This window comes from Triticum aestivum, chromosome 4D, assembly GCF_018294505.1.
Source record: "Triticum aestivum cultivar Chinese Spring chromosome 4D, IWGSC CS RefSeq v2.1, whole genome shotgun sequence".
NCBI classification, from domain to species: domain Eukaryota; kingdom Viridiplantae; phylum Streptophyta; class Magnoliopsida; order Poales; family Poaceae; genus Triticum; species Triticum aestivum.
This window is the reverse complement of record NC_057805.1, coordinates 403039104-403051039: the sequence shown is the minus strand read 5'-3', so window position 1 is coordinate 403051039 and position 11936 is coordinate 403039104. Positions and strand designations below refer to the sequence as shown.

The 11936-nt window shown below is 41.7% G+C and overlaps 1 protein-coding gene across 2 annotated transcripts; it reads right to left on the bottom strand.

Moving 5' to 3' along the window:
- Nucleotides 1-1755: 1755 nt before the first annotated feature.
- Nucleotides 1756-11073, bottom strand: LOC123098201 (protein VAC14 homolog). Of its 2 annotated transcripts, none has more exons than XM_044520121.1 (20): nucleotides 10672-11073; nucleotides 10453-10566; nucleotides 10302-10370; nucleotides 8423-8512; nucleotides 8232-8351; nucleotides 8121-8149; nucleotides 7870-8012; nucleotides 7698-7792; nucleotides 7414-7500; nucleotides 7220-7327; nucleotides 7047-7138; nucleotides 5831-5912; nucleotides 5606-5671; nucleotides 4810-4925; nucleotides 4567-4687; nucleotides 4328-4489; nucleotides 4124-4252; nucleotides 3629-3697; nucleotides 2631-2897; nucleotides 1756-2200 (listed from the first exon to the last, which is right to left on the bottom strand). In XM_044520121.1, the coding sequence occupies exons 1-20, from the start codon at nucleotides 10762-10764 to the stop codon at nucleotides 2114-2116; spliced, it is 2139 nt and encodes a 712-aa protein (XP_044376056.1). In that variant the 5' UTR covers nucleotides 10765-11073; the 3' UTR covers nucleotides 1756-2113. The 2 variants fall into 2 exon arrangements, with proteins under 2 accessions (XP_044376056.1, XP_044376057.1); XM_044520122.1 differs by having other exon boundaries at nucleotides 10302-10367.
- Nucleotides 11074-11936: the final 863 nt, after the last annotated feature.

Genomic DNA, 11936 nt, shown 5'->3' with positions numbered 1-11936 from the left:
ATATGACTGAATTTCCGAGAAAGCTTGATATTATATCGATTCAGCACAACTGGATCATTTGTCGTGAAATCACAGCTTGTGTGCTATGATTTGCACAACACATGAAATCATCATATGATGTCAAAACTGGTTGATCGGTCCCCTTAGGAAAATTGCAAATAAGCTGAAACTTTCCCAAAAAAGTATTTATGTTTTTTTGGATTTGTTCAGATTTTTCTAGACAACAAGGTTTTCTTTCAGACAAAATTCAGTCCAAATAGTCACGTGACCTGACAGGTGGGTCCTGGTCAGTTTTCACATCAAATGAGGGTTTTGGATGGTGTGTGAATCGTTAGCACAGTAGCTGTTGTTTTATGGCAAAAACTACAGAAATTGTGGGACATTGACATAAGTTCTCCTAGAGTTGATTCTCTGCAAATCTCTCTATATATCCAGGTTTGGGTATGGCTGCAAGAAAGAGTCTGCTTTATAATCCTCTGTCTCTTCTTTATAGCGCAACTGGCATCAAATTCACTGGGTGTAGCTTCTGAAAGAAAACAGAAGCTGCAAGAAACACCACCAGGTCAGGTGCAAACACATTGGCAATCACACAGCAACTGGCATCGAATCGGCATCAGGCACAAATTCCTTCGCGTGCGTTTCACTGTACAGAAAGGAGGGGCAGCGGGCACCGTAACAGTAAAGCGAGTAGGAGGATTGGCAAAGATAGACGCAAAAAGGAGGCTGGCTTAGAACCACCAGATCGCCAATGCATTATTTTGCTGACAAGACTGGATAGAAATGTGCCCCATGGCTGGATGGATTAGGACCAGTCGTACATAATCTTACATGGCCTAGTAGAGCGTCCGCAAATTGATCTCATCTAGGACGTGGATATATATTCCCTGCGTATCATGAGCATCTCTGGCCGAACTCCTAAGAAGCCTAGCCGCAGCCGAACTCCACAGCATATATAGATCTGAATGTGTATAGCTAGCTTCTAAGAAGCCTAGTAGACCAATTTGCGGTTTACACGAATGTACACATCGAGTCATTTTGTTACACCTCACACACACCGAGCCTAGCGCAGAACCAATAAGCAGAGAGGAATTTGTGTAAAGTAAAGAGGATGCCAAAGTGAAAAAATCTGAATTTTTCAAGCGGCAAGGCTCATGCCATAAGCTCATGCTGAAATGTTGAAGTAGGTACTGTACTTTAGCTAATCAGAATTCTTGAAGGAGCACGAGGCTCCTCCTGAATAACTACTTTTGTCTGAATGTGTCCTCATGAGCCTGTACGTTTACATGAGGTTGAGCTTTTGTGTTCGGAACAAAAATAACACAGTGAAATCTGAATGTGTATAGCTAGCTTCGTCAGGATCAAAGCTAGCCTATTGTACTTTGCATTAGGCAAAGCAGCTAAACTGAAGATGCGGACGTCCACATGTGCCCGCAGGCCATAGCGGGCAGTCAAAACTTGCGCAGTGCTAATCCTACAATTAGAGTTGCAGAGGCGTCCGCTTGAACCCAAATAGTAAATCAACAATGAGAAAGCAAACCCACTCAGACCGCCCACACGTCACCACTTGAGACACTAATCAGCACACAGGGCAGATCAATTCGAGAGCAGTTTGGAACTAATATGTTGATACAAAGGGTTAAGCGCAGATCTTGCTCCCAAATATAACATGTAAACTGATGTATGGACAAGGTCCAAAAAATGCATGCTTAATAGCAAAAGGCTACATATACCAGCCCACGAAGGTAGAGACAGAAATTTACACCGCATATCGCTAAATTTATTGGAGATTGGTAGGCAGAACAGTTGTAACATATCTCCAGATACTACTATGCTCATATGGCCTTCAATTGAAAAATTACAGAAACCAGATGAGCAGTAGAACATCTAAGAAAAAAAATAAGAATCACTAAAGGGAGAATGGAAACGAGATTTCTCCAACAAATAATTGCCATCCCATGACAAAATCTAGGAACCAAACAAAAAGATTACACTCTATGTACCCCCCCTATGCAACCTCCTTTGGAAAAAACTAAAGGAGACCAACCAAGCCCCAACAAATTTGTGACGATGCGTCCTGCAAACGTACCATACATCACAAGCAACCATATGTGCATCATGAAATGGCTTTGGGTGCTCTAGATGGGGGCCTGCTTATCTCTGGTGTTGAGGAGGATTGTGATTCTTCATATCTTTGAATCTCCTGCATGGAATTCACAAATGCTTACCCTAGCAATCATCCTTTGGAGGAAAGGCAGGTTTACACAAATAAGTAGTTAAATAAAGATGCAGTCATATTCTGTTAGGAAGGTGATTAAGAACACCAGTGCAAAACCAGTCAGTGATCAAGGGGTGCAAAACCAGTCAGTGATCAAGGGTCAGCATTTCTGGATTCGAATAGATATATTTTCCAAGAGCAGCAAGGCCAAAGCGTCCAATAGTAGGAATTTGAATAACAAATATAGTACAAAATTGTTATACTATTTGGATGAATCTAATGATTTGACCTTTTCAATCTAAATAGTGTTCATATATTAATTAGTAGCCAAAGTTAGATTAGTTTCATTGCACGCCCTTCAAGATGCCTAAGAATGAAGATAGTGGTAAGATCGTGAATGTAAGCAAAACAGTACCTGCGATAATACTGCTGCTGAAGCGGATTTTCGAGATTGCAGTTGATTCTTCAAATGGTTTCGGTGCTGCTGCTGCATGCTCCCAAATTGCTGGAGACGAGATGAAAAATCAATTGCGCTATAGTTTGGCGCATCTTGATTTCGATTGCCATCTTCTGTCACTTGTAGAATCTGAGAGTATGGATTTGCAGAAGATGTGCGCTTGAGATTTTCACTGAAAGGCACTGTCTTCAGTCGAGTCCTCAAGATCTTGAAGGCCGCACTTTGCTGCATAAACATAAACAATATATTATAGACAATTTAAATAGTTAAAACTTCCCTTAAGTAAACATTCAGAAGGGGGAACTTGTGAAAAGGTCAACAGTCCCTGCGCCAAAAAAAAACTCATTCCAGAAGAAATGGAAGACCACGTTCCAAACTACCATGGAACCTAACAGTACAAGGCTCAAAGAAATGGAGATCAAAATGCCAAAATGCAGAACTAACAAAGGGACCATTAGAGCAACATTTTTTACAGCATAAGCTAACACCAGTACTTTCAGGGAATTGACATGGATATAAGACTTCGAAGGAATGGCGCAAAAGCAACACGCCTATTTCCACACAGAAGTTGGAAGAATATCTATGCGAGTAGAAAATCCTGTTCTAGTGGAAAGGTAAAGGCCATTCATGGGATACCTATCATAGTGCAAGATGGCTGCAGCTATCCAGGGATTTCCAATTTGACTTTGATAGAAAAAGTTCTAGAATAAACTGTGCAAAGAGGCAGATTATAATGGTACATGTCTGGTGTGAGCAATATGCACCTTAGTATAACACATGCGTGTTCCAACTACGGAGAAATATAGCCTTCAGGCAATAACGATAATAGCGTCCACTGCATATTTATCTCTATGGCTTCTCTTTCTATAAATATCTGAAGTCTCCAAGTTCACAATTTGGAAACAGCATATTTGTTGAACTATTGAAAAGGCTGTAGGGATCACATTTGAACATACCTGAGGCAAGAGCATAAGGAGACCGTAAAGTGTTTTCAGAAGCCAAGTGTGTTTTCCAGGCTCAAGAAGCTGCATGTATAAAATAGTACATCAGCAGAGTGGCATACCATATAAAATAGTAGCCAACATTGAAACAACAGAACTTACATATTAGGTCTAAATGTATAAACAAGCAAAATGTAAGGCATGCCATCACAATTTTCATAGCGTATCTTTGTGTTGGCCTTAAGAGTATTTTATCTGAATGTGAAATCTCTAGGAGAGAGCATCAAACTTTGGGAAAAGTATGACCAGAAGAAGACATGGACATACAGTAATTTACGAAGATGCATCCGGACCTATCATGTTGTGTTACAGCAGAACTTGATTAACAGAAGCTAGAAGTCGAAGTAGGATGATTAAATGACAAAACTGTCAAAAAAGGAGAACAAAAAAAGAGAAACAGACACATCCAAATGCTGGAACGGATTAGTTAGTCAGAAAAGGCGACTTCACCTGTAAACGCAAGTAAGCAAATACTGGAGTCTCTAATAGACGGATCAATTTATCAAGCTGCACCAGAAACTTCACATTTATGTCTTCTTCTCCCAGAGACTGAATAACAGAACTCGCATGATTGTATGCCTATACACATTGGATAAGATCAAAGATCAGTAGAGTCCAGGTAAGCAACACAAACATAAAATCCATCATTACCACCTGAGCAAGTAAGCACAAACTGATGGTAGCCATTGGAGAGTGGCACCAAGAAGCGTATAAAGATAGAAATAAGTCCTTCCCACAAGTATCCACCAATGACTTTTTAAGAAGAGACCGCAGCTCCGCAAGTTCAGTAGATGTGAGCAAAATCAAATTCAATGCCTGCACACAAAAATGCTTAGTTATACAGATGTTGCATTTAAAACATCCAAGTTGGAAGATGTGCCAATTGAACGTACCTGAACCATGGTGGAGGCAAAATCAAGGTCACCTTCAGTCTGAAGAATAGTAGAAAACTCTCGATAAACTTTTTCAGCACCCAGAAGAACACAAAGTCGACGAACAATCAAAGCACCACGCCTGTACACAGTATGCAATAAAACATTTATTTGCATGGCATTAACCAAATATTGAAGTATCTAACCTAAACCACAACAATTCATGAAGAAAGAATCAGCTCTAGAGTAGCAAAATGTACGTACTTCTCCAGAAGAACATGATTGTTGTGGAAAGTGTGGATTAAGTAAGACATGAGATGTTGGAAGTGATGATACTCTTCAGCTATTCGTGCATGAACTTCCAACACTAAAAGGACAACCTGCACAAGTAAAAATGCTGTGACCAAACTGCCAGGCTTGCTTCTGTGATAGCGTTTTCTTTTTACCAAAGTAAAACACTAGTGGAAGCTAGTTCTATGGAATGACTGTTTTACAATACAATGAAAGCATGAAATTTGTTCCAATCACATATATAGCTATATCTGGTTATGTCATTTCAAGGTAACAATGGATAACTGGGTCCAGACATCCATTTCAGACTTGCCGAGGGCAATCACAACAAGGGTACTCTATCGCCAATGGCAATGATAACCATATTAATAGCGGATGGCGATCCCATTACAGTGACCATCGTGCAAGCATACAATCTCACTCCCATGTACAAATGCTTTGGAGAATCAAATGGTTGAGAGAGTTAGATGGGGACTATAAGTCCAAGAAGTCAAGAACAGATCAAAATGTGATTTTGTCCCCTTGGTACAATATCAGTATAGAAAGCACAGAACCATGATTCATCATTTAGCTCCACTTGGGAAACAAATTAATCTATACACTACACACTGTTCCAAACTGTGCAATAATTGTTTCCAAGATTTGACTACAGAAACCATACATAGAGCAAAGTAATTTTAGCTAGACACAATGTGACACAGTTATATCATAATCTCAAGTTACAAGTAAACAGGTAGTGCAGTTTGGTAGGCTTTTTGGAACAGCTTACCGCATCTGAAGGATCGGAGAGTGCATTTAGAAGTGGTTCAAAAATGCCATCCAGGTATGCCGAGAACTGTTCCACATAAATACAAGACATCAATCATAAGATTATCAACACATCTATAACAAAATAGATTTGCAGTTATGTTCATTCCAGACTTGAGGAGATAAGACTAGCAATTCAAAAGTTAGGATATACGTAATCCAAAACATTTGCATAGTTTTTTAGTACCTCAGCACGACCTCGAACTAGTAAAGTGGAAAACCAATGCAATGCCTCAATCCGAGTGGCTTCATGTTCGCTATTCAATTCTCTGAAACAGAGAAGGACAGCCACATCACAAATCCCAAGCAGACAGACATCTCAAGTTACAAGTGACTTTGCACATTTATAAGTGTTGCAAAGAAACAAAATACAGCTATTGGACAGGATAGTGCAAAGCGATTAACTGGAAGAAGCATGAGTAATCAGAATTATGCTGTGACTAATGATTCAAGGTCATGGATTGAGAGTTTAGAACGACTAGTCTAGACTAGTCGAGCGACTAGTCTATGAGTCGCAACCTGACTGTCGGCTAGCTTGTTCGACTCAACTAGTTCGCTGATAGTGCAAATCTGAGTTGTTTGATCTTCTGTAGGCTGCTGACTCCTGGAAAAGTGAGGGCCTGGCCATTGGATACAATTGGCACAGCCTCAGGTTTTTCATCCACTTCCCATGCCTTCAAAAAAAATATTGTATACTATACTAAATTAATTGTCTTAGATTTGTCTAGATACGGATGTACCTAACAGTAAAACGTGTCTAGATCGTATCTAGACAAATCTAAGAGAACTAATTCGGAACGGAGGGAGTATATACTAGGTATCAATAGTTGAGTACTATGGTATTTTTGTACTAGCTACTGCTAAAATACATGTCGAGTAGTCTAGACTAGTCTATGAGTCGGTACCCCGACTCATCTGCTCAACTCATTGACTCAAAATCCTTGTTCGAGCTAACATAAGTATGTAACTGGTGTTCTAATCACTACGATATTTACACACTATTAAAAAAACGTTGCTATTTCCCAAACAAAAAATTACTATAATTTGCAGTTTGCCAGTTTCCAGAAGCATAAAACTTACTCTAACGTACCGTTGGGCTTTACTGTGCTGTTCAAAGCCACTGGGAGGTTGGACTGAATTTTGGTAATTAAATGGATTTATGCAGCTGATTAAACAAAGACATTCATGGACCATGACGTCACTCTGATTATCATATGCATGACGGTTTGTCTACAGTATCCATTTAATCCGCAGCCATGTAGGGTGTTTTACAACACTGAACAGCAAGGTACCTACTAAGCCATGGCAATATGAAGGATACTGTGTAATATAATACAAACAACATTTATTACATAACTAAACATAGAAATCAAAATTTCTATTCAATGGTTCGAATAGAGAACCTCTTCGCGATCACAAGAATCGCTCCAATGTCAAATCCCTCGGCTTGATCAGCTTTTATAGCTCGAAGTTCCTCATTAGTTTCACGTGCAACCTAGCAAACAAAGAAGTAAATAATAAGCACACAGTCTACATCTCAAGAATTGTCTCAATATAAGCAGAAAAAAGGAAGTACCACTCGAATTTTCTCCTCCTCGTCAGAGATGCATGGCAAGATAGCTCCCAAGATATCTGCATAGTAAGGGACTAGTTGTTCCCCGCCAAGCTTCACAAACTCGTTGATCTGCACTTTCAAGTATACAGAATGTAACAGTACTGCAATAAGATTCTAAAGATTAAATTCTTGATAACTTGCAAGGCAGGAATTACCCATGTGATAGATGTCAAACGGGTGAATTCATCAGGAGAGCCTGCCCTCCTAACAAGAATTTCAGCCATACGACCATAATCTACATTCTTCTCATTTAAGGGCGGACAATCAGCATTGGAAGAGTAAAAAATGAAAACAACACTTTGCTTGTTTATGTAAAGGCAAAATCACAATATCACATAAAAAGAGTAACTATAAGGCAAGACATCTATTGCATTTACACTGTTTACAGAGTGGTACAGAATTAAAAAAGGATAAACAGTTTTACAAAGTATAGACTTACTGGTGAATTTTTAATTTCCTGCAGAAACTCTGAAAGTGCTGCATCTGCTTGCTGCCTTATCTCATGACTGGAATCACTCAGCATATTAAATAAACCTGCAGGGGGCACCAAAGCACAAGGTTTGCTTAACTGCCAACATAAGTAATGTACCAAGGGAAAAGAGAGCCATTACCATCAAGAAAATCAGGAAGGAAACCAAGCATGTCAATATCAGGCACACTGTCTAAAACCGTGATCCACCCCACCAAAAATTGTCGCACATAAGGATTCAGCACATTCATGCGTTCTCTCAAGAGTGGTATAAATTCTTCTATGCTAAAAAGTAAAATTAAGATAAAGGTAGCAATCAGAAATGGGCATTATTAAGATTAAGGTGAGCAAAATATCCGACAATGGGAAACAGAATGAAGATGTACGGCATACCTGAATTGATCACTCTCAGTTACAATATCCTGGGTAATAAACAAATAATTTTATCAGGGACAATTTAAAAATAGGATAGTGAACATGGGGTGTATATAAACTAAGCCATACCTTGACAAGCCTGTCAAGAAGATGAGCTGCACTCTGCACATTTGCATCAGAGTCTGCAGACAGTTTGCATAGCGCATCAAAAATCTTGTTGAAGTAGATGATAAAATCCCCTCTTACAACCTACAGACAAATACCACATTAGCATAAAGCATACATATCACTTAATTCATGTTACTCGATGAAATCTTCACCTTTGCTATGTTATATAGCGCTTCACAGGCATAGTAGCGCACTCTGCTATCTTGGTCCAGGAAAGAATTAAGCACGGGAGGTACAATTAGCTGGAAGCACATATCAATGAAGCTCATTATGCAAGCAAATTGACAGCAAGAGAATAATAGCACAGCCCAAAAATATAGAGCTGAAACATGATCGATCACAGTCCTAGCATAGCTGGATTAGTGAGCAGCTTAAACACGCTATATGCTTTACACTTCAGGTCAAACCATGGAATTAGCAAATGCATATACTGAAGTTTGGTAGGTTTACCATCCAAAATAAAAACTACTCCCTCCGTTCACTATTATAACTTTATAAGATGTTCTAACCTTTTTCTGATTCAGTTGTATATAGAAGCATTTTAGTGTGTTTGTTAACTCATTTCAGTCCATACGTAGTCCATATTGAAATGTCCAAAACTTTGTGAATGGAGGGAGTACCAATTATGATCCCAGTCCTTTTGCAGATGAATGTTATGTATTAAAGAACATATAAGATTATAGGCATCTATCTGGTATATAACATTGAGACGTCAAGTGAGAGAACAAGGTATTGACAATTAACTATTGCCTGTCTTGTTACTTAGAGAAGTCAAATTAGATTAAGTTTCGAGCAAATTGGTATGTTACATATGAGTATGTCTTGTATGCGGGCTCATGCCCACAGCTAACACATAAACCCCAGATGCCCTACTTTCCAGAACCATAGTACAAATGATAGATGCAGTAAGATCGTACATAATTCAAAAGACAAGAACACTGTGTTTTCTGTAGTGAAAAATTACATGGTGCTTACAGGAATACCAGCAAAGTTACTTGGGAGCTGTACTGTCATGCAATATCACAGGACAGCAACCATATTATGCAAATTTATTCCAAGTTTCACCTTTGTGGAAAAGTGACAACCATCAGAATGCTACCCCCATCCCCAACAACACCACACAGAGCAACAGCAGCGTATTTATCCAGGAGACCAGCACCGACGGAGGGGAGGGTGGGGGAGGCGTAAGCAGCGCAATATAGTTTATTGCCCTGTGTAAAGCATTGATGGAATGTATAATGTAATTAATAAGGTAATTTTGTCATGGATCGACCAGTGGCATGTGACAATTTTGTTCCCAGATCCAATATTAAACCCCATTAATGCACCTAAATTTGGTAGAATGATGTCAAAAAACAACTATAATCTTTTCCAAATCCAATCTATCAACTCTTGGAGACGGCAATAATATGTCTATAATATCCTCGTATCCTGTGGGTCGTAATATGAACAAAAAAAAGATACAGAACTAATATCAAAGGGAAAATGGGCCGACCCTCCCAGCAATCATGGTGAATCCATACACAGAACGATTTTTCGACTTTAGCAGTAATAAGGGTTTTATAAAATCCCATCCAGCGCGTCCTAAGTGGGCTTCTTTTAGGGAACACGCAAAAGCTTTCCATGATTTTTCATTCCTAAATAGCTTGGTCCCAATACTTGAACTATGATATTACTATATTAGCATGCAAATCAAAAGCAATAGCTAATGAAAACTACAAGAGCCAAAAGCCATTAGAACATCCAGTATTTTTACTAAAATTAACCATTAATCATATGAATGCAGCTGCGACTGTGAAGCCAGGTATATTCTTCAATGACCATTAGCGAACCTCAATAAACCAACTGGACACTGTGGTACCACCAATAGCAATCCAGTCCCACGATTGCTCGGTTTATATGACATTTCATAAAATCAAGGCAGAGAAGTCTCAAGAGATAGAGATACAGAATAATTCTACACAAAAAATTAAATGGACCAGACTAGATAGAATTTCAATATATATTTGGTCACAAGGTGAATTGCCAAACCTCGAGGTGCTGAGCAGCCTCACTGGTGAGGCCTACAGTAACTGCCGCGAGCCCAATCAATCCGCCCTGCTAACAACAAAACACCAAAGAACTTAACAAATCTGATCGCCCAGCAACAGCAGAAACAAGAGTCATAGCGATCCTAGCAAACCTTCCGGTGGTTCGCCTGGGGGGAGTATGTGAAATCGTTTGTGAGCAGACCGATCACGGCCGCAATCTTGTCGTGCTCCCCCGCCGTGGACAGCTGCTTCACGATCCCCTCAATCTACACCAACACATCCGGCCACAACAAAAAATTCCGCCTCAAATCCCGCGCGATTGCTCGAACGAGGCCCCGCCCCGACTCCCCAAAGCAATCGAAATCCCTCACCTCGAGCGCGGCGTTCTTCCGCTTCTCGTAGAGCTTGTCGGCGAGGTTGCGCAGCACGGCGCCCGGGATGATGGAGAGCGCGTCGGCGGCCATCGCAGGAGAAACCGCGGCGGCGGCAGCAGATCCCCTCCTCTAGAGCGTCTCGATCGCCGGCGATCGCCGCATCGGCCCGCGGCGCCTCGCAGCCACACGGCCCCCGACGACCGCGGCGTAACCCTAACCAACCCCGGGGAGGCGGAGCGCGCGGGGACGCGAGGACCTGGAGCCCTAAAGCCCAGCCCGAGCTCCCGAGCTCGCAACGCGCGGCAGCAGAGACGCGGGCCTGGGAATGGATTTGGGGGCGGAGACGGTGGTGGTGTGATCTGGAGGGGGAGGGGGAGGGGATCGGGGCGCTCTCTTCTTCTCCTTCGCAGGGGTAACGTTTACCGTTGTGGCGGCCATTAACGGCGCCTGTTTCCCGTGGGTGCGGGTCCAGCGTGGAGCCGACCCTGCCAGGTGGGGACGGGTGGCCGGGCGGTGCAGGGGGCTCGGTCCAGGGCGCACGCGAAGCCGTGGACTGGCTGTCTTCGTGCGGGCAATTGGATTGGGTGCTGGGGGCTGGGTGGTCGCGGTCCATGAAAGCCGTGTGCGGTGGCAGGTGACGGGGCAGTGAGAGGGCGCGCGTGGACTGGGTGTATGGGAGGCGAGGGAGGGTCCCCGGTCGTGTCAGCCTTTCTCTTTCCACGGAAAAGGGAAGGCTGCTCATGTTATCGTCCGTCTTTCTGGTCCAACAGGTCCGTTCGTGATAGCGGTCAGTTTGTGGGGAGATCATGCGGCGTCTGAATTGATTTCTTTCCCGGTTATGAACATCTTCGGTTGCCCGAGAGGATCGCGGCTGAGAAAAACGCAATCCTCCCTGTTAATAAAGAGGTAGTGCAGCTTTTTTAGCCATCAAAATCATGCCATTTTGTAACGTCAATCTCTTACTTTTTGTTTGAGGTAATAACACCAGCGGTGCCTAAACTTGTCATCAATGTTCACTTTGGTGCCTAAACTTGAAAAATACACCGAACCGGTTCTACAACTTGGCGATATGGTTCAAATACGGTTCAAATCACGTCCAAATACGTATGTATTGTCGACTAGACATACCAGCATGGCACAGGGCCCACTTGCAATGCCGAGACAGGCTGACATGGAAAGAGTGCGTCTAAATGACCATCGGGTCCCACCTGTCAGTGCACAACATATACTTTAAATTTGAGTATTTACGTATTTTAATGACC

Coding starts and splice junctions, on each gene's coding strand:
- LOC123098201 (XM_044520121.1), bottom strand. CDS start 10,764: ATGGCCGCCGACGCGCTCTCCATCATCCCGGGCGCCGTGCTGCGCAAC. Junction 8,352..8,422: donor CGCTATATAACATAGCAAAG/GTGAAGATTTCA, acceptor ATTTGTCTGTAG/GTTGTAAGAGGGGATTTTAT. Junction 2,898..3,628: donor TCCTTATGCTCTTGCCTCAG/GTATGTTCAAAT, acceptor ATGTTTATGCAG/CAAAGTGCGGCCTTCAAGAT.